This window comes from Pempheris klunzingeri, chromosome 13 (genome assembly GCF_042242105.1).
Source record: "Pempheris klunzingeri isolate RE-2024b chromosome 13, fPemKlu1.hap1, whole genome shotgun sequence".
Taxonomy (NCBI): domain Eukaryota; kingdom Metazoa; phylum Chordata; class Actinopteri; order Acropomatiformes; family Pempheridae; genus Pempheris; species Pempheris klunzingeri.
In genome coordinates, this window is record NC_092024.1 from 16,600,333 (window position 1) to 16,620,310 (window position 19,978).

General features: G+C 43.2%; 1 protein-coding gene across 1 annotated transcript in view; it reads left to right on the forward strand.

Annotated features, from left to right (window-relative positions):
* The window catches only part of pcnt (pericentrin), a 34,565-nt gene that overhangs the window by 12,527 nt on the left and 2,060 nt on the right, over positions 1–19,978 (forward strand). Inside the window, exons 24-59 of the mRNA XM_070843018.1 lie at positions 87–333; positions 497–647; positions 896–1,349; positions 1,472–1,684; positions 1,827–1,898; positions 2,567–2,671; positions 2,971–3,123; positions 3,828–3,974; positions 6,366–6,526; positions 6,610–6,767; positions 6,962–7,143; positions 7,273–7,435; positions 7,637–7,879; positions 8,373–8,605; positions 8,808–8,915; positions 9,223–9,243; positions 9,622–9,858; positions 10,027–10,200; positions 10,422–10,574; positions 11,273–11,452; positions 11,551–12,567; positions 13,664–13,834; positions 13,995–14,184; positions 14,581–14,915; positions 15,003–15,105; positions 15,238–15,410; positions 15,500–15,775; positions 15,902–16,059; positions 16,289–16,418; positions 16,907–17,698; positions 17,806–18,006; positions 18,189–18,398; positions 18,843–19,069; positions 19,152–19,231; positions 19,327–19,468; positions 19,568–19,695. Of these exons, the coding sequence (XP_070699119.1) occupies positions 87–333; positions 497–647; positions 896–1,349; positions 1,472–1,684; positions 1,827–1,898; positions 2,567–2,671; positions 2,971–3,123; positions 3,828–3,974; positions 6,366–6,526; positions 6,610–6,767; positions 6,962–7,143; positions 7,273–7,435; positions 7,637–7,879; positions 8,373–8,605; positions 8,808–8,915; positions 9,223–9,243; positions 9,622–9,858; positions 10,027–10,200; positions 10,422–10,574; positions 11,273–11,452; positions 11,551–12,567; positions 13,664–13,834; positions 13,995–14,184; positions 14,581–14,915; positions 15,003–15,105; positions 15,238–15,410; positions 15,500–15,775; positions 15,902–16,059; positions 16,289–16,418; positions 16,907–17,698; positions 17,806–18,006; positions 18,189–18,398; positions 18,843–19,069; positions 19,152–19,231; positions 19,327–19,468; positions 19,568–19,695 (7,888 nt within the window). The remainder of the gene's footprint in view (positions 1–86; positions 334–496; positions 648–895; positions 1,350–1,471; positions 1,685–1,826; positions 1,899–2,566; positions 2,672–2,970; positions 3,124–3,827; positions 3,975–6,365; positions 6,527–6,609; positions 6,768–6,961; positions 7,144–7,272; positions 7,436–7,636; positions 7,880–8,372; positions 8,606–8,807; positions 8,916–9,222; positions 9,244–9,621; positions 9,859–10,026; positions 10,201–10,421; positions 10,575–11,272; positions 11,453–11,550; positions 12,568–13,663; positions 13,835–13,994; positions 14,185–14,580; positions 14,916–15,002; positions 15,106–15,237; positions 15,411–15,499; positions 15,776–15,901; positions 16,060–16,288; positions 16,419–16,906; positions 17,699–17,805; positions 18,007–18,188; positions 18,399–18,842; positions 19,070–19,151; positions 19,232–19,326; positions 19,469–19,567; positions 19,696–19,978) is intronic.

Consider the following 19,978-nt stretch of genomic DNA (forward strand, 5'->3'; position numbering starts at 1 on the left):
GTACGGACAGTTAAACGGAAACAGATTTATTAATACAATAAGAGAATGTAAAATCATAGTACTTATGTTCCACCCAACTTCTACAGTTGAAGCAAGAGTTTGCTGGGGAGCTTGTCCACCTTGAGGAAGCTCTGAAACAGGAGACGGTGCATGTGCAGGGGGAAATGAAGAGACTGAGAGAAGAGCTCCAAAAGAATCATGAAGCAGAGCTCTCTGCCCTGAGGTCTGACCTTAATGGAGAGATGGAGAAGGAGAGGACACACCTTGAAAAAGCACTTCAAGAGGAGAGGGAGAAGTTAGAGTCTCTACAGGCTGCACTTGACAACGATGACAGTGAGACGATTTTTAAAGACTGATGTGTGTGATGAAGATGTTGTTAGTAGAATGTCTGTTCATTGTAGCTTTCAGTCAGATCAGAAGTTTTGGAAATGTTATATATTTTATATTTAAGAAACTGTTCTGTGTCAGCTTATAACATACAGTGTTTGACGTTTAGGCCCACAGGTTCTAATAGTGAAACAGAGACTGGAGGCCCAGTGTGACCGAGAGCTGCAAAGGGCAAAGAGCTGCATGGCAACAGAAATCAAGGAGCTCACTGCTCTTCTCCAGGAGCAGGGTGAGGAGCGACTACACCAAGCCCAAGAGAGGTGAGGTAGCTGGAGGGCAATATTTTGATTTTCAGGGGTTGTACCCTGAAATATAAGTCATGGTTGTATTGTCATATTAAAAAGTTTTGTTTTGTTTCTTGAAAAATAAAAATCCACACAATTTGCTATCCATCTATCAAAACAAAACCCCTAAAGAGGTGTACATGGGTAATTAATTAATTAATTAACTCTTGATGACCCTTAAAGTGTTTTGTTTAACAGTAATTTGTTTTTGTCTGTGTGTTCAGGTTTCAAAAGGAAAAAGCAGAGTTGGAGCAAAGTTTGGTCCAAAAATATGAACTCTCTCTGATAGAGCTAAAGAACAAACATCAAACTGAGCTGGAACAGGAGAGAGCAACACTACTGAACAAACACTCCCAAGAGATGGACACACTCGATGCCAAACACAAAGCACAAGTAGATTCAGTCAGTGCCAGCCACAGAGATCAGCTTGCAGCTATGGTCGTTGAGCTTGAATCCAAACACAACGCTGAGCTTGTTGCCTTGGAAGCGGCCCTCAACACCAAACGAGAGGCAGACCTTGGACGTCTGGAGGTCGTCTTTCAGGAGACAAATCAGGCTCATCTGGAGGCTTTAGAGGCTGAGTTAGCTCGCAAACACCAGGAAGAGAGGGATGAACTGGAAAAGAGGATGCTGGGTAATATGGACACTCTGGAGGCCACATACTTGAAGGAAGTGCAAGTAAGGACGTGCACTACTTAACCAGTCACACATAATGTTTGAAATTCTTTACTATAACACAATACTGCTATTGTTAAGGGTTTATCAGTTTGTAAGTGCTGTCGTCTTTTTTAACTCTTAAGACATTGCGAGATGAAATGGTGCAGCTTGAAGAGAGGTATCGTCAAGACCTGAATCTTCACAAGTCGGAGCATAGGCAGAAAGTGGAGCAACAAACCGTGGAGCAACAAACCATGGAGCAACTATCCAGCAGGGAGGAACTGAGGAAAGAGCTGGCTCAGGTGCACATGGAGAAATTTAGTGCCATGGCAGCAGAGCTCAGCCACGCTCACAAGGTGAGGAATGAAGATGGTTGGTGGCACTGACATTTGGTCATTCAATCAATAAGCAAAAATACAGATTACTGACAGCTTTTACTGCTCACTTTTATCAAATGAATGTTTTTTTGTTTTTTTTTTTCATGATTTGACCCTACAGACTGAGCTGACTGCTCAAAAAGAGGCTTTAGATGCTGAACACTGCAAAGCCCTGGAGACCCTTAAAAAGCAGGTATGTTAGCATCATCCCTACTTTATTTTGATTTTATAATCTCTTTAAACTCACTTCTCTTCTCACAAGGACTCGACTTATGTTATTGCAATCTGAGTGCATATAATTGTATAGCATAATAGTTAAATTAATTCAAAATAATTCATTATATTAAATTTTTGCAGATGTATATGTTTGAACACCACATACTAATGTGCATGAAGTCACCATTCTGTCATATTTGCAGTCATTCCTAACTTGAAACAACAATTGCAAAGGAAGAATTGAAAATGCAAAAATGCATTTAGGGGCCCAAAAAAGACAGAGAGGTAGCTAGATTACTCTGGCTAGATTTTATCTCAAATTGCTGGTATAGAGTGGGGTGATATGGTGATATACTGTAAATCTCTGGTTGTAATTGGCCGTCATAGACGAGACGGACCTCAAATGTCTGTCATTCTTCAACAGATTTTCTGGGGGGAGGGGTAAAAAAAATAACATTACAACTTTTCTGTGATAGATTTTATCCATATCTCAAACTGCTGCTGGCATTAATACACTGAATAATTTTTTTTCATATTGTCTTTATTATGAGTGTTTTGGACATTCACAACAAACCTCATGGTTACTTTTCTCTCCTGCTGTTTTTCCAGTGTTGATTTGCCTTTGTGTCCTGTGTGCTTTCTTAGGTTTTAGAACTAGAGCAACAGCACAGCACTGCTCTTCAGGAGCTCTCAGAAACCTTCACTGCTGAGAAAGAACAACTCATCGGACAGCATCGTCTCCGGCTACAGGTGTGTGTGTGTGTGTGTGTGTGTGTGTGTTAAGGATGAGTGTATGTGTGGGAATCCCCATCTAGTGCTCTGCCTGGCAAGTTGTGTTTAATGGTTTTCAGTAGAGGTCTTGTCTCTGTGGCTCTTACAGCCCCGACTACACAGAGTTATTGTTCATCCTATATAATGGTTTATTTGTGTAGGGACACAGAGTATTTATTTAGAATTTGAGAAACGTTGAATATGAACATTTGACCAACTGCACATTGCAGTATTAAAAAGAATACAAAATAAAGTAAAAACACCTGTGTCTGTTGTAGGAGATACGAGGTGTCTCTGCACGAGAATTGGAGGCATGTCGCCGGGAGCTCGAAGAGGAGTCATCAAGGCAACGTCAGCACTTCCTAGAAGAGGTGGAGCTCCACAAAGTCCAATCTGAGGAGAGACTGCAGGACAAGATTAATCATCTGAAGGTAAAACAGGAGATGCCAAGGAGCTTTGAGGCATTCTCTTGCTAAAGATCTCTTTATATGCTTATACTATACTTTGGAGGCTGCCATGTTGCCTGCAAATAGTCATTAATTTTATGTGAAAAATATGATAATCTTTCCTGTTTTATTTTAAGTTGTGTTTGAGTGCCTGTTTGAAATATCATTATGTAATAACTCTGGATTATCAAGAGCTGTAATGTGTGTGTGTGTGTGTGTGTGTTGTGGCATTGGCCTCTCTAAGCTCCAGCTGCACCAGTTCATTCCTAAGGGTAGCTCTTTCGCTTGGACTCCGTCCCACTGGAGCTTTATTCAAACCCAGTTTCCACATAATCCCACCATCATATATAGAAGTGTCCTTGTCCGGCTGTCTCACTGTTTTGAGTCTGCATGCTGCTGGGCTGTGCATGTGTTTTGCGTTGCTGCCATCTGAACAGTGGCTAAATGGGATAGCTCTAAGCTTTTTATCCTCTGATGCAGAAGGTTTTAAGGCTGAAGGTACTTTTTTTTTCTCAGACATTTGGCTTTTAACCATCTGATATGTGCAAGCCAGTAGTCACACATAAGCCAGTGAGACAGTCAGAACTCTCTTAGCAGAAGAACAAATGAAACTACACTGCACTGCAGCTTTTTAAGATGGCGATCTACATATTTGAACTGATGTACAAACATCACTGCCTTCTGTGAAGACGGAGTTTGAAGAGCAGAAGCAGGCGGAGCTTGAGGACCTGAGGCGGAGCTTCACATCTGAACAGGACGAGAGGGAGCGGAGTTACACAGGCAAAATGAGCCAGCTCACTGCCCAACTTCAGCAACTAGATGCTGTGGTAGCTCAGGTAATACACACACGCACACATCCTGCCCAGTCTAGTGGTTTTACAGGTTTTACATTATGTTCTTGGTGTAAATGAAAATCTTCAATATGATGACACCTGCAGCTTCACTTAACTAGGGGCAAGACTGGACAGGCCTTAGAAAAATGTTTTATCAGGAGTATTGTGAAGCAAAATAAAAATTGGGTAAATGAAAGATTTTAATGCAGTGTCTAATTCTTTGCCGCCACAGCAAAAAAAATACATTACACAACGTTTCTAACCCTCTCTTTCCATAAGAAAGCCATTAAAATATTTCAAATACAGTGGAGCTGTCAGGCTGTGGGTCGGGTGCACTAAGCTAAATTAAAAAAAAAAAAAACACATGGCTATTACTGTCACTGAAAAATAACTGTTACTCATAATTATTAAGCGTCTGTTTACTTCGATAGATCATGTATTAAACATAGGGATGAAAGGGAACAGGAAACCTCAGGGGGCGACAGATGGAGGGAGCAGGAGAGGAGAGGGCAGAGGAAAGACAGAAAGATAAAATACTTCAACAAATCCTGCAAGCTTTGCCACTATTAATAAAAATGCCTTAATGTCTGCATTGTTTTCAGTACTATCACCCCAACCCACAGAAAACCTCATGTTCCTTAGGAAACACAGTAGGGACATACAACAGCAAATGAAGGTCATTAGAAAATAGAAGGGAATTAGGAGAGAAAAAAAGAGAAAAATAATGCCAAGGCATGGCATCCATAGGCTAGAATGTTTGGATAAGACTACATCTTTGTAAAAGAGATTATATCACTGAATCACCACAGTAATCTGTTGTGTGTATGTTTGTGTGTGTTCTGGTCATGCACTCTCGGTTGAAAGGCACAGCAGAATTTCTGTGAGCTGAATCGATAAGTTGATAAACAGAGAAACAATCGGCAACTTTGTTTTGATGAGAGGTTAACTTGTTCAGTAATTTTATAAGGGAAAATTCCCTTATACAAGCTTCACAGTTGTAGAGATTTGTTCCTTTTCTTCGTCTTATGTCATAATAAGCTGGATATCGCAAGGTTTTTGGGCTGTTTACTTTGGACATCAGGTAATTTTTATTAATCTTTCAGTCTACAAAAATGGCAGTAAAGACAATAACTGGCAGGTTAATGAAAATGTAAAAAATTATTTGTTACAGCTCTAGCATGTTGTTATACAGTCTTCAGATGGCAGAATGATCTGTAAACTCATGCACAGCAACATGCATTCATGCAGACTTCTGTCTCTCGTTTGTTTGTTTACACTATGTCCTGTTAAAAGTTTCATTCTGTCGGTTGGCTGTGAAACACTGAAACATTGACGTTGATTGTTTTCAATCCCCTTGGTGACAAACAAGTTAGTAACTGTGCCTGCTAAAGCCTAAATTTCTGTCTTCAAAAAAGTATTTTTGACTGCATAGGACTCATTTGATAAATGACGCTCTCCTACTTTTACTAGTTATATAAATCATGAGTCTTAAGCACAATCAGCATAACATGCATTCGTTTCCATGGCACCTTCCCGGCTTGGCTCTTAGTAGTGAGATATTAACACACACTTGTGCATTCACTAACCCCCCCATGAGGTAGCAAAGCTTAAGAGAGGTTGGTAGGGTGCTGTTGTCAGGGCAACAGCATTGTTTTGTTGAGGCAGGTGGCTGCATGAGACATGCTTGATGGGAGGGAGAGGGAAAAAGAGAGGGAAAAGGTGGTAGGAGGAGGAGGAGGAGGAGCGATTGAAGGGGATTAGGAACGAAAGGTAACAAAACGTCCTTCAGACTTGGGAGAAAACTCTGATAAATGCTTTGCTCAGAAAGAGCGCCGAGGTGAATTCAGACGTCTGCTCGCCTCAATCCCACACTGACTTGGCACTGAACCAGACTACTGCTACCAAGGATGCTGATGAGTACAGTCAGTATTTGCGCGTGTGTGTGCTTTAGGCCGACGTGTAGAGGAGGGATGTGTGGTGTTTGTTTTTTGTTTTTTTTTCTTAGAGCGGATGTGTTGAATTAAGTTTGGGTGATGTTACGGTTTGTTGTCTCTGGATAAGGCGGATTACTTTGACAATCAACATCTGGTTTTGATCTCCTTTTGAATACACAACATGCCTTCTGCTTCTGTCATGCTTGTGGCACTTATAGGATGTTGTTAATACTTCATGAACGAGAATGAGCTGGCAGTGAGCCAGTCTTTAAGGTGTTCCTATAATTAGTTTTGATTTGAACTTCTTATCGTAATTGAGCGTCAATCAGTTGTTTCGCCCCTCTTTGGCACTGTGTTGCGCATATGGGTCGTTTTTGGTCATAGCATCGGTGGGAGAGGGGCAGTTGATTTGGTTTAATTGTTTTGAATTAATAAGCTACCTCTGCGTCTTCCTTTCCAGCTGCGAGAAGAGGTCAGCTGTCTGCAGGGGGAGTTAGAAGGGAAGCGTGCAGAGATGGAAACTTTAGACACACTCCTCCAACGCCGGGAGCGAGAGAGTCAGGAGGGAGGCAACCATCTAAAGATGCTCACTGATGACTTGCAGACGGCTAAAGAGGAAAGGTAACTGATGTTCTGTGACGTGAGATGAATGTAGTCATGTACTTGCCGTATGCGTGTCTGATGTGACTTTTTTGTTTTCCCAGACATAAACTGCAGAAGGCCAATGAAAAGCTGGGGAAGGTGTTGGTTGAAATGGTTCGCTGCACTATTGTAACAGAGGAGCTGATTGGACAGAAGATCACTGCAAGAGCCAAAACATCTGAGAGGAGCTCAACAGGGAACAAAGATGCACAAGAATCAGGTCTGTTAGTGTCAGAGCAGTTCAGGGCATGTTTGCGTCATGCTTTAATGACGCAGCTGTGGTTCTTGGCTAGTTCACAGGATTATGTAATAGATACAAATATACATACGGATGAATTAAATTGTTAGATTCAGGGGCTCCATTTTAAATATTTGCATCAATGCAACATTACATTTTGACTTGTTCTTTTGTAGGCATTTCAGTTGCTGACTTGACCTCAGATGACTTGGAGCTGACTCAGATGCTCTGTGAGAGCCTGCTGGTTTCAGATACTCAGATCATGCCTGGGGGAGAAGAAGCAGCCCTGAATGCCTGCAGCAGACTGCGGCACACTGTTGACACCCTGCTTGAGCTGCTCAACCAGGCCAACACACAGGTAAATGTATGGGTGTATGGACCCACTGATTTCTCAACAGTCCTTTTAAATCCTTGGAAAAAGTTTTTTTTCTTTTTTACAGTAAGTTTTAGTTGTCTAATAATCATGGGTTTCTCACATGTTATCCAGCTGGAACAGACTCATGATCTCCACCTTTGTCTGGAGGAAAAGTTCTCTCAGGGCAGAGAAGACTCCTCCCAACTACTCGAGCAGCACAAGCTCCTATTGGAGCAGCTCGATCAGGAGTCAAAGCTGAAGAGTCAACTTCAGCTGGAACTCCACAAGGCAGAGGGTGAGCACTGCAACGTCATTGGCTCACTTGACTCATCTTCTGTAGCCAATCAACTGACTGCTAACACTCCGCGCTTCTTTGCCTAAACACTAATTTCAGCACTTGTACTTAAATTTAAACATTACTCAGCTATTTTGAATGCTGAGCACAAGAATGCATTTTTTTCCTGTTCACATCCTTTTTAACTTTGCATGTGTTCAGGGCTTCTGCATGGCTATGTGGCAGAGAAAGCAGTCCTAGAGGAATCTCTGCAACAGAAGGAGACACAAGAGGAGAAACTAGTGGAGGAACTGGAGGACCTGAAGGTGAAGCTGCACCAGATGCAGGGCCTCACTGTAGAGCTGGACAGCGTCCGAATGAAGCATCAGGAGCTCAGTGAGGAGCACACACGTCTCCTGCGTCAGAAGGAGCATCTCTCCGCCGGCCTTGGGGAGAGGGAGAAAGGTGAGCGGAGCATGCACAAAAACATGAGATCATGATGTTACATGGCCTCTTTGTAGTGATCTTGACCACACACTTATATAATGCCTGTGCTCAGATGTGTCTTTTCTCCGTAGGCCATTGGCTCAATTTAGATCCTGACACAGGTTTGTGGGTCAGAGTGGAGTATGAGTGTGTGTGATGACGGGGTGGGGATGAATATGCAGTATATTTGCAGTGTTGTGTGAAGTTGCTGTTTGTAACACTGCCTTTGCCAGTAGCTTGTAGCAAAGGCTCTTGGAGTGCTGTGTTATTTTTATCTTGTAATCACTGTTCTAGTTCAGAGCTGTTACAGAGTATGCATTCAGTGTCTTTTCTGGAGGAAAGGCACATCATGCATCATAGCTGTATGTATTCAACTCCTCTAATATCGTGCCCGCTTTTATAATTCCTCTGTGTGTATGTATTTAAATTGTAACCTTCCTTTCCTTAACCTTCCTCCATTTTATTTTTCAAGCTCTACTGGCAGAGACAGAGCGCTTGGCCCAGGATAGGCTGGACTTGCAGCGGCAGGCAGAGAAGGACCACAGCACTCTGTCCCTGCGCGTCAGGGCCCTGGAGAGGGAGCTGGATGAGCAGGAAACAAAGGGCTTGGAGACAGATCAGCACCACAAGACCCACACCGAAGACCTCAACCAGCGTGTCCAAGCACTCGAGAAACAGCTGAAACACAACCGGCAGTTTATAGAGGTGACTTTTTACAAATTAAAATAATCTGAAAGGTTAAAAATGATCCCTTATTTAATCTAAAGTGCAATTCTTCATAAATCTCTTCTTTCGTTTGCCCCTTTCCTCTGCAGTTGTTTAAATACTTACAATTGCAATTCTGCATTATGTTGCTGCTTAATGTAGTGGACACAGTCTTTCACATGATTTGCTCCTATGCTCATAGGAGCAGGCTGTGGAGCGTGAACATGAAAGAGACGAGTTTCAGCAGGAGATCCGAAGGCTGGAGGCCCAACTCAGACAGACAGCTAATTTGGATAACAAAGGACACAGGGTGAGCCTCATTCATCTGACACACAGTAAAATCTAATGAGAGAATATTTCTCAACTGGATATTATCAGACAAAATGTTTTTATCTCTAGATGATGATGGTAAAGGTGGAATGCATTTGCTGTGTGTGTGCTTTTGACGTGTATTTTTGTGGAGAGTGTCTAATGCATTGCTGATAGGGCTATGAACCAGTTAACTCAAGTGTATGTAGTACTATTTACAGAGGTTGAAGTGATGAGTGCATTTTTTGTTTGTCATTGAGCCTGACTTTTACCATGTGTTTATCCCTGTGCTGAATGGATTGCTGTAGTTTGAGGACTTGGTTCTGCAGGTATGAAATCTAACTAGCATATTTCTCTTAGCTCCTGGTTCTTGTGCATGGTGTGTATTGTACATCATTATTTCTGTGCAATCATCTATAGATTAATTCTTAGTGTTTCTAAGTGCATATCATAAGATCAGCATCCATTTGCATTTCATCTTCTGTTTGCTAATACTAATTTGCTTCTGTTTCACACTTCATGTGTCTTTCACCTCCATGTCACTTCTCTCTGGAATGACTTAACTTCAATATTTGGTACCAGTGGCTGCAGATCTGGAATGGCTTATTCATCTACAAATCATGTAGTTTTCCATTCGCAAATCCCTTTCTGTTACTTAAATCTAAAGAACCATGTTATCCAAAATGCCGCTCCCTCTGTCACTGCAGGTGGAGAGCCTACAAGCTATCATTAAAGACAAGACGGACGACCATGCCTCCTTGCTTGCAGCCAATCAGCAGGCCCAACGCGATCTTGCAGAGCGTAACGAGGAAATAGACAAGCTAGCCGGGCGAATCAGAGAACTCGAGCAAGCACTGCTTAACAGTACTGAGAGTAATCGATCTGTCAGTCAGCTGGAGCAAGAGCTCCACAGAGCAAAGTTGAGAGAACAGGAGCTCACACAAGTAAGAAAATGCAACTTTTGTATTGTATTGTACTCTGGCAAAATAATTTCCTTCGGGATCAATAAAGTTTATCTTATCTTATTTTTCTTAGCATTGTCCTGTATGTAAATTTGAAATCACTTAATGCCACTTTTCATCTGACCGTTTTTCTCATAAATGTGCTCACAGGATAAGCAGGCACTGGAGCAGCAGCAGCTGTCTAACAGGCTTCAGATCTCCGCCCTGCAGTCCAAAGTGGATGAGACGAGACACTGTTACCATGACAACATGCCTGACCCCACCCAGGAGCTTAGGGATGCCCTGGACACTGCTCAGCAGAGCCTTCAAAGCAAAGAGCAAGAGGTCTGTAGGATTTTATGCAAAGCTGGTGTATGGGAGCTAAGATGATTTGGGCTGATAAGCATTTTGCTGCAGTGCCACCTTTTGGTACAGATGGGTATCGGCTTGCTTGATCCATCCTTTAAAAGCCACCACTCTGAAAGCTCAATATTTTAAGCCTCTATAGAAACCCATCTTATTATATTTTTTAGTTTTTATTTAATAAGTACTGTTATGTCTTTTAGGTCGAGGTCCTGCTTAGCCAGCTGGAGAATGTACAAAGCGAGTTGAGCATCAAAGAAGTTGAACTAAAACACCTCACACTACAGCTAGAGATACTGACGAATCAGAATGCAGCTTGTGTCAACGAACTCCAAGAACAGATTGCTGCCCTAAAGGTACATGCTATTTTGTCTTTATACCATATCTTTATGGTATGTGTAGCTATTCTATATCTCTATCTATTTAAATTTAAAGTTATTTTCAGTCAACAGTAAAAGTCAACAGTATCTCCTTCTTGGAGAGATTAATGCTGGAATGTTGTTTGTTATTTCTGCACCCCTGCCCAAAAGACTGACTGTTGGAGAAGCTATGAGCACAAAGACTCACAGCACTTTCATATGTTTTGGAGTTGTCCTTCTGTGGCTCCATTTTGAACTGAAATCTATAGCATCCTGGAAACTGCCTTTCAATCACATTATTTTTAGTTTAGGAATTTGAATGTAGGAGGAGGGATAAATACTTAGTGAGAATGCTTTTGGTAGCTTGTAAGATAACCATAAGAAATGACTGAAGAAATAAATAACCAAGTGTTGACAAATGTGTATAATTATCTAAGGGAGAATTATTTTATTACCTGAGAGTGGACAAAATGGATTAGTCTCATCTATTGGACCCTTTAAGTGTGCGTCAAACACACCACAGGGTATCATTTCTAGCCTCTGATGGTTGTGTATGTAATTTTATTTTTCTATTTATAAATATGAATGTTATTTTCTTTTCCCCTCATCTTTAAAAGGTCCTCATTTTCATGTGATGTTGACAGCTTGAAATGTGTAACTTATAATTGAACTGGTGTGTACAACTCTGCTTGCAGGAGAAAGTGTCTGTTCTCTCTATACTCAAGGAGGAGAAAGAGGAGCACAGTGAGGTGGAGGATCCAGAGGAAGAGAACCTCCCCTCAGCGTTACTCCACGAGAAAAATCAGGAGATCGACCACCTCAACAATGAGATCCAAAGACTGGAACAGGAGCTGGAGAACACTAGAGACAACAAGGTCAGAAACAGTACACAAAGAATACATGTAGACAATGTCGAAGTGCCCATAGTTGATTAGGCTGTGATGAATAATTGTTTTGATCTTTCTGATTAAAGGTCCTGGAGGCTGAGCTTGAGGACATGCACTCACAGGTGGAGCACCTTCAGTCTGAAATCACAAGGGTGCGCGAGGACAAACAGGAAGAAGAAGAGCGCCTTCATGAGGTCATCAGCACGCTGCAGGCAGAACTCGCCACATTAGGCCCCAACTTGCATGAAGTCAGTGACTCTCAGGATGGTGACAGCATCAATCCCTCGCCCGCTCCCAGCCCTGAACCTCACCACTACACCATCCAGGAGCAGGAGAGGAGTGGAGAGCCGAACAGCCTGAAGCAGGAGCTCAGTCTGACTCATTCTGCCTCATCGCGGTCCCTTCGATCTCATCTCAAGGCCCTTCAGACTCAGCTGGAGACTGCGGTGGCAGAGAAAGAGGGACTGGAGCGGTTGCTGCTCACCCAGGAGGAAGAGTACAGAGGACACGGGGAGGAGTTCGGAAAGAGGCTGAAAGCTGAGAGGGAGCGAGCAGATGAACTCCTCGCCGTCAAAGAAGCTGAGCTGCAGGAAGTCAAAGCCCAGATAGAAGAGGAGAGGGAGAAGACGAAACTATCCGAAGATGAGAGAGACAGTTGCAAAATTCAAGCCCAAGAGATGAGCGCCCTGCTTGAGAAGAATACTCACTTCAGCTCTTTGATTTTGGAGCTCCAAAAGAAAGAACAGGAGAGTGTGAGCGAGATTGAGATCCTAAAAACAAAAGAGCAAGAGATGAAAATCGAAATGGAAGCCCTTAGAGAAACCAGTGTCACTCTTGAGCGACAAGTCCAGGAGGTAAGAGCCGAGGTGGTAGACATGGAGGAACTGGTTGCTGAGGAGAGGACAAAGATAAAAACCCTTGAGACTGTGAAGGGGGAGCTTTCTGCCGAGCGTGAGGCACTGCGGAGGAGGGAGCGGCAACTCCAGGAGGAAATTGAAAGGCTCAGGCAGGAAGTGACTTCAATGAGAGCCTGTATCCAGAACCTGACATTTCAGCTCAATGAAAAAGAAACCATACAAGAAGAGGCTCAAAAGGAAGTGCTGGTGAGTGCCAGCTACACAGTAAACTGTTATTTTCAGTATTTGAAGCACAACCCAAAATGCAAATGTAAACAAAAATTTCAGACACAGAATTTATCCTCTTCATCACTTCCCAAATGAATAAGAGGCCTTTTAATGAAGGGGATAAAAATCTATGAAATAACCAAATCTAAGGCACAAATTACCTATGATTGTCTAACATTGAAATGTTTTATGTGATAATTATACAAATACAGCAGTAAAACAGACATTATTTTCAGTATTGTAAACTGTAATTATGTCTCTGACTATACATTACTTGGAATGTGGCCATAAAAGTACTAACGGGGCCTTTAATCTGTCCAAAAGAAGCAGAACAAATCTTTCTTTAGCCTACCCTCCAGGTTTGCAAGAGTATGGGTTTTTACTGAGCAAAATAATTCAGATAACTTGGTAAACCTGCTTAAACAAGCCCCATGTCCAGACAGGAACTGCTTTGCTGCCGCTTTTTGCTGGAGCAGCAGTGCTTAGTGACTGCAGGCAATACCACATCTGGTTATAGTTAACTGCTGATGCACGTCATCACAGCGTCGTGCCTTAGGCAGCAGAATCTGAGTAACACGGAGGAAGTGGCATTGAAACGAGGAAGCAGGAGGAAGATCTCTGTTAGCTAATGTTTTTAAACCTTTGACGCACTTTATTTTTTATTTCTTTGTTTCATCTTGGCAGGATGTGGTAAGGAGAAGTTGTAGTGGTTAAAAAAGAAGGCAATGGGGGCTGTAATGCATCTGTTGGACTGCTGCATGTCAGAGCAGTCAGATCTGTTTTTGACGCGTTCATAGTTGTTTTTAGCATATGTATTGTTTTTATAGTGTACTACAGGGACTCAGTCAGATACGTACACACATATATGTGTGGTACTCCTCAAATTGTTGTTTACAAAGCAAGTTATCTGTTGTTGCTCTTGTTTAAACAGTAGTTTTTTTTTTCCCTGAAATAACTGAACACTATGACCAAAACAAAGTTAAAATTAGCATGTAGCTGCAGGGTTAATGAATAGTGGTCTAAAAAAGGCGCCATGTTGGTTCTAGCTGCTGATAAGAATGTTTGTCTGTCTTAGACCCATGCTGAGGTGACCCTCGCTAAAGCAGACGCTGCCTTTAGACAGAAGGAGGCTGAGCTCGCCACACTGAAGGCAGACCATCAGGCTCTGAGGGCAGAGCTGACTGCGGTGAAACAGGGTCTGAGTACCAGTACAGAAAAGGCTGAGAAACTACATGAGGAAGGACAGGTGGGAATATATGACGGCTGAGCACAGAATTTTAGATATAATTGGTGTAGCAGCAAGAGTTTCTGTCATTTCTTGTGCTTTTTCTGTACGGATCCACTGTTTGTTGGGAAATTTGAAATTGAGACCGCTGTTGTTGTAATGTCACTGATTTGTCTGTCAGACCAAAGACCGTGCTCTAGCCGACCTGGAGGCTGATAACCAGCGACTGAAGGCGGAGCTTCAAAGTTTACGAGAAGACTTGGCCGTACAGGAAGAGGAGCTGGACTATCAGCAGCAAGAACTACAACAACTCAGACAACACTCTCACCAGCTGGACTCACTTTCTCACCAACAAGGGCACACACAGAAGGGTGAGCACTCAATGTTGCTTCCAAAATGTACTGCTGTTCAGTCCTATGGCATATTCAGGCAAATTACAGATGACTAAGTTTATCTGAGTTTTAGCGATCTGTCCTCCAGCCTGTCAAACCTGAGAATATGCTGCTTTTCTCAATTTTGAGACTGTAAATTGAATGTTAATGGTTTTGGACTGTTGTTTGGACAAATCAAGCCACTTGTAGGCAGCATATTGGGCTCTGGGAATGCATGATGGGTATTTTTCAATACTTGTAAATGTTTGATATCAGGAATTAGGCAGGTAATCAAAAACAAAAATTCAATAAAACTTGACAGGGAACCTTTATGAGAACATATCTCTGTTGTGATACCATCATCAATTAGTTTTTTTTATTTCCTTAATTTGTCAGATATTTCTCACAGAGCTTTTGAGGAGGTTGTGAGTGTCTCTCGTGATGAAGCCTCTCTGAGCTCTCCAGAGGTTTTAAGGCGACTCGAATGCTCCGAAGACAGAATACCAGAGAGGTTCCACACCTCTGTTCTCGGCTCTCGTCTATCTGAGTTCAGCGCTCTGAACAGCACAGGCCTGGGTTTCCCCCACGTCAAGACCTCTCCCAGGGTTGTGATGGAGCCTCCACACTCCAGAACCATCACACCAGATCCAGCCACACAGAGTACCCACTCCCCAGTCTCTGTGTCGTTGTCTGACAACTTCTCCATGCTCGACTCACTGGACACAGACAAAGTATGTACTTCCATTATAGCATCTTATAAGAAGCTTTTCTTTGATTCAGTTAGAGTTAAACATTTATACTTTTTTTTTCTGTCTTAGGTGCGTGAGTTAGAAGGACTTGACCTAACAGCACCTCCATCTCCTCTCGGCTCCACCTCGTCCTTGTCAGCACCAGAATGGGCCAGTGATGGCTACGGCAGCAGTGAGTATTTCCACACTGAGACCAATAGTTTTTTTTTCTTGCTATTGTCTTTTTATGTGAGTTTGACAATGAAAGAAATATGGAATATCAACAGGCTCACCTATTCAATTCTTCTGTTCTCTTGTGCTTCAGATGTGAGTTCAGAATTGGGTGCGAGGCTAAGAGTGGAGCTGGAACAGACCGAAAGGCTGGATGCTCAGTTTGTCGAGTATCTCCGCTGCAGAGGCATTAACCCCACAGTTAACACAGATAGTGCTGCAGGCAGTATGAGCTACAGTGATGACCTGTTGTCACCTGAGCTTCAGGTAGGCTTCGTTTATACTAAAGTACTATATATACTAAAAGTAATCTATTTAGTTAAGCCTATGATTTACTCTTCTACATCTTTCTACAGGGCCTGTTGAAGAAAGTGTATCAAGAAAGCTGCCGAATTCTCACTTTGTCCCAGCGTCGTGCCACTTCCTCAATCCAACCACATGTCTCAGATTTAAAGGCCTTCTCATTGAGTCAGACACAGCATCACTCTGAAGATGGCTCCACCGTACTGGACCACCACGACAAATCATCCTCCAACCCCCCCATGAGCTGGCAGCAAGAGAAGAGGGCCCTGCAGGAGACTGTGATTGCTCTCCGAGAGCTGCTCTGTCGAATGGCCCAGAGACACACACAGGTGAGTTTCTGTGGTTTTAAATAGACTTTACAATCATCTAGAGAAGGGAAATTTAATTTTATCTTAAGTTAGTGGCATCGCACCATAATATTGCCAGTCTGACTGATCACTTTATTTCAACTTCAGACTGACTACAGAGGTGAAGATGACTGGCATGGAGATCAGCTCTGGACCGATGGGCAGGCTGCATCCCAACTAAGGGTAGAGCTGGAGGAGAGCCAGAAACAGCTGAAATGTGCTCATGACACTCGGCAAGAGCAACAGAACAAAATGCAGTCACTCAGGTATATTGCACAAGTTTACATGTTTGTCAATATACAGTGTATTCTCTTTTTCTATGTCATATTGGGTAAAATCAACAATTTGTTACTATTGAAGTGGTTTATATGATCTTTGGATTTCAAATAACTTACTAGTTTGTATTTTTCCAATCATGTCAGCCAGTGATTGCCTGGCAAGACATGTAACTGCTCATGTCTCCAATTTCCAAATAATAATTGTGTTTTCCTTCAGGCTCACTGTAAATGAAAGTGAAGAAGCTTTAAGAAGGGAGCAGACCAGAGTTCAGGAGCTTCAACAACAACTGGAGCAGGAGAGAGCTCTAAGTCTCAGTAAGGACCGACAGGAGGAGGAAAGGAGAGAGGTAAGATGAGAACTAAAAATGTCCATACTGAACATACCATAAAGTCATGTCTAAAAAATGTCTCATGTCTAAAGTCTAAAAAAGGCCATGTGAAAGAAATAACACATTTAGACTGGCGACACATGGTAGAATTAGTATATTCTACATTTCCACAGCACTACAATGCAGCGGTTATGTCATACTTGCTAATCTGCTGCCAAGTTTTCTCTTTTTTCTTTTTATAACTGAAATGTTTTCATACTTTTGTTCAAAAGTCTTTTCCATAATAAAAGCATATTTATATTGAGAAGGCTACAGGACTTTTAATGTCAAAATTCTGGAGGAAGTGTTGAATTTTATTTATGTATATATTGTTTTAGAATTTTGTTGGGATTCTTCATAATTGTATGTAAAGATCAGACAATATGAAGGATCCAGTGGGTGTGTAACCAGAGTGTATTTGAGCTTTCCCTTTTAAACCATGAAAGATGACCCTTCTCCCTCCTCAGGCTGTGCAAGTATCTTCTGAGCAGCAGAGGTCAGAGGTCATGGCTCTGAAGGGTCAGGTGGAGCAGGAGAGGGTGGCCTGCAGCAACCTCAGACAGGAGCTTCAGATTGAACAGTCCCGCAGTGTGCTGCTGGAGAAACGCCTAAAGGACACCCAGAAGGAGGTAGAAGATGAACGCCAACTTTCCACCCACCAACATGAGCTCAGCTTGCATGAAAAGACTCGTCTCGAGCGCCTACTGACTGAAGCAGAGTCTCGCTCAGCAGAAATTCACTCAAAGATCGCAGATGCTCACAAGAAGCTGGATGAAGAGAGAGACCGTTGCACCAGGCAGGTGGATGAACTCAACCGTAGACATGAGACGGATGAATCCAGAGACAGGAGGTTCATCTCTGACTTGCGTGCCCAGCTAGAGCAGGAGCGAAGGCAAGGGGAGGAGCTGGCTGCTGTGACAGACAGACTGAGGACCGAGATGCTGCATAGCAGAAGGAAATGGGAAGAGGAGGACAAAATGAGGAGGGAGGAGCTACAGAGGGAGCAGGAGGCTGCCACCCGGCATCGGGTCACTATGGAGACCTTGAAGGAGCAGAAACAGGAAGCCAGCCGTGCTTTGGAGGTGGAGCGAGAGCGGTCCAGACGCCAAACGGTGGAGCTGACTGAGCTGAAGGAGAAACTGCGACTGCTGAAGGACAAAGAGAGGGAGAGGGAGGAGCAGTGGGAGAGAGAGAGGAGGAAGGGGAGACAAGAGCAGATGGAGAGGGAGAGAAGACAGGAGAGGACCAATAGCAAACTGGTAAAACATCACCAACCTAGCTCTTGTACTTCTTTACTATACTCACTACTTTGGAAAATGTAATGCTCTTATTTTGAAACATGCCTTATAATTATTTCTGACTTCAGTGTGAGTTGGAGCTGTTGAGGCAACAGGACCAGCAGCGCATGCAGGAGCTGCAGCGCACTCTGGCAGAGCTGGAAAGAGAGGAGCGAGAGATGGCTGCTCAGAGGCTGTCTGGACGACCCACGGGGCAGCAGCAAAAGGCTGCGTCTTCACATCATCTCCAAAGTAACCTCCAGTCAGGAAGCACACAGCAAAACCAGCAGGTACACAACTGATTATTACACTGTGATTCAGCTAGCGATGCATGCAACAACCCATGGGTCAGTAAAACCGGAACTTTTTGTAAAGCTTGTGCTGACTTGTGCTGCTGCGTAATTCTGGTATCGTAGGTTTTTTTTTAACTTAGTAAACTGTTTGTGAAATGAATGTCCTTTCATCGCTGTAGATGCCGTCATCACCCAATCTGCTGGAAAAGTTGTTGAAAGAGAACTCGGAGCTGACGGAGCGTGTGACGTCTCTGAGTCAGGAGAGAGCCACCCTGAAACATAGACTCACCTGCCTGGAGCGACAGCTGCGGCGCACAGAGAATGAGCTCGCCAAGGTCACAGCAGAAACTGAAAACAGACCCATCAATGATGTGACCAGCAACAGCAAGGTCAGTAGGAAAAACATGCACGTACACACATTTGTCATGATATAAACAATGGCATAATATTAACACATTTCTTTGGATCAGCTTTCCAAGAACAGGTTACAAGATTAATCACTGCAGTATTTTCTGTAGTGTACAGCTCTGTCACAGCAGGAAAATCAGTTGTAATTAATAACATTAACGACGGCTCCTGTGTTCATGTGCGCGCAGGAAAAGGTCTTCCACAACCAGAACTAAATAATATCACCACTTAGACAAATCATTGCAGCCAAGTCCCAATATTTTTTTAATCTCTTGTACCTGGAAACCTGGAATTATAATATCATAATAAAATGCGGCATTACATTTCTTGTTTTGAGTGGTATTGCTTGGCTTGGAGTAGTTCATGTGCTTCGCTGGTCTAAGGCAGTGCTGAAACGGTCCCAATCTCTTTTTATTGGTTTGCAGGTGCAGCGTCTGTATGAACGTTACCTGCGTGCTGAGAGCTTCAGGAAAGCTCTGGTGTACCAGAAACGTTACCTGCTGCTGCTATTGGGAGGTTTCCAGGAGTGTGAGCAGGCCACGCTGTGTCTCATTGCCCATATGGGGGCACGGCCGTCAACCCCACTCTCCTCACAGCGCAGACCCCTCGGACGATTTAGGGCTGCTGTACGAGTTGTCATTGCTGTCTCAAGGTAGGGAGCATACCAGGAAGTATGGTTACCGCAGTCATATCTATGGATTAAACTGAATTCTCCCTTCTTTTTCTTTTTTCAGAATGAGGTTCCTGACCAGGAAATGGCAGAGAGCGATCAGAAGATTGTCTATATCTGGGACTGTCAATGGGCATGCTACAGGTCAGCTTAGTGAACACAGTTTATGATAATATGCATCACCGTACCGTGTGTGTGTGTATTAATGGGTGTATTTTTAATCGTGGCATCTCTTACAGGACCTAAAGCTGAAGTGTTAAGGCAACAACAGCCAAAATTAATTTCTGAATCGCCACCAAACCGAGACAGCAGCACCGTCCACAGAGACACAGCTTCAGCCCTTGTTCCACCCACCAAATCACCCTTCAGGTTACACAACAGGTTTGTGCTCCTCTTCAGCCAAGGCTAATCAACTCTAGTGGAAGACTTCACTTGTACTGTAGTGGAATTTAAGTACATTTGAGTTTCCTCATTCCTCAGGTCATACTCGAGCACCAGTCTGGCCTCTGGGAATTCAGGAGGAACGTCTCAAGATCCAGAGCGATCCCTCACGGAATATATCCACCATCTAGAGAAAGTCCAGCAGCGGTTGGTGGGAGCCAGGCACGGTGAGCAGCATTAATGATTAGTGTGGTGAAACAGGAGTTTCAGGACGAAATATGGAGATGAATACACCGAGGTGGAGGAAATTCTGAAAACACAGGTTGTGAGGTCAACACTGTAAAATGTACATGTTGGTGTTAACCTGAGCAGTCAAGTTAGAAATCACACTGGTGACTGTACCCACAAAGTGAAAGCATCCCACTCTGCCAAGTTATGAAGCAGATGAGTGATATCACCGGGAGATGTTACGTGGCACTGGGTCTATGTTTACAGCTCTAATGCCGGGAT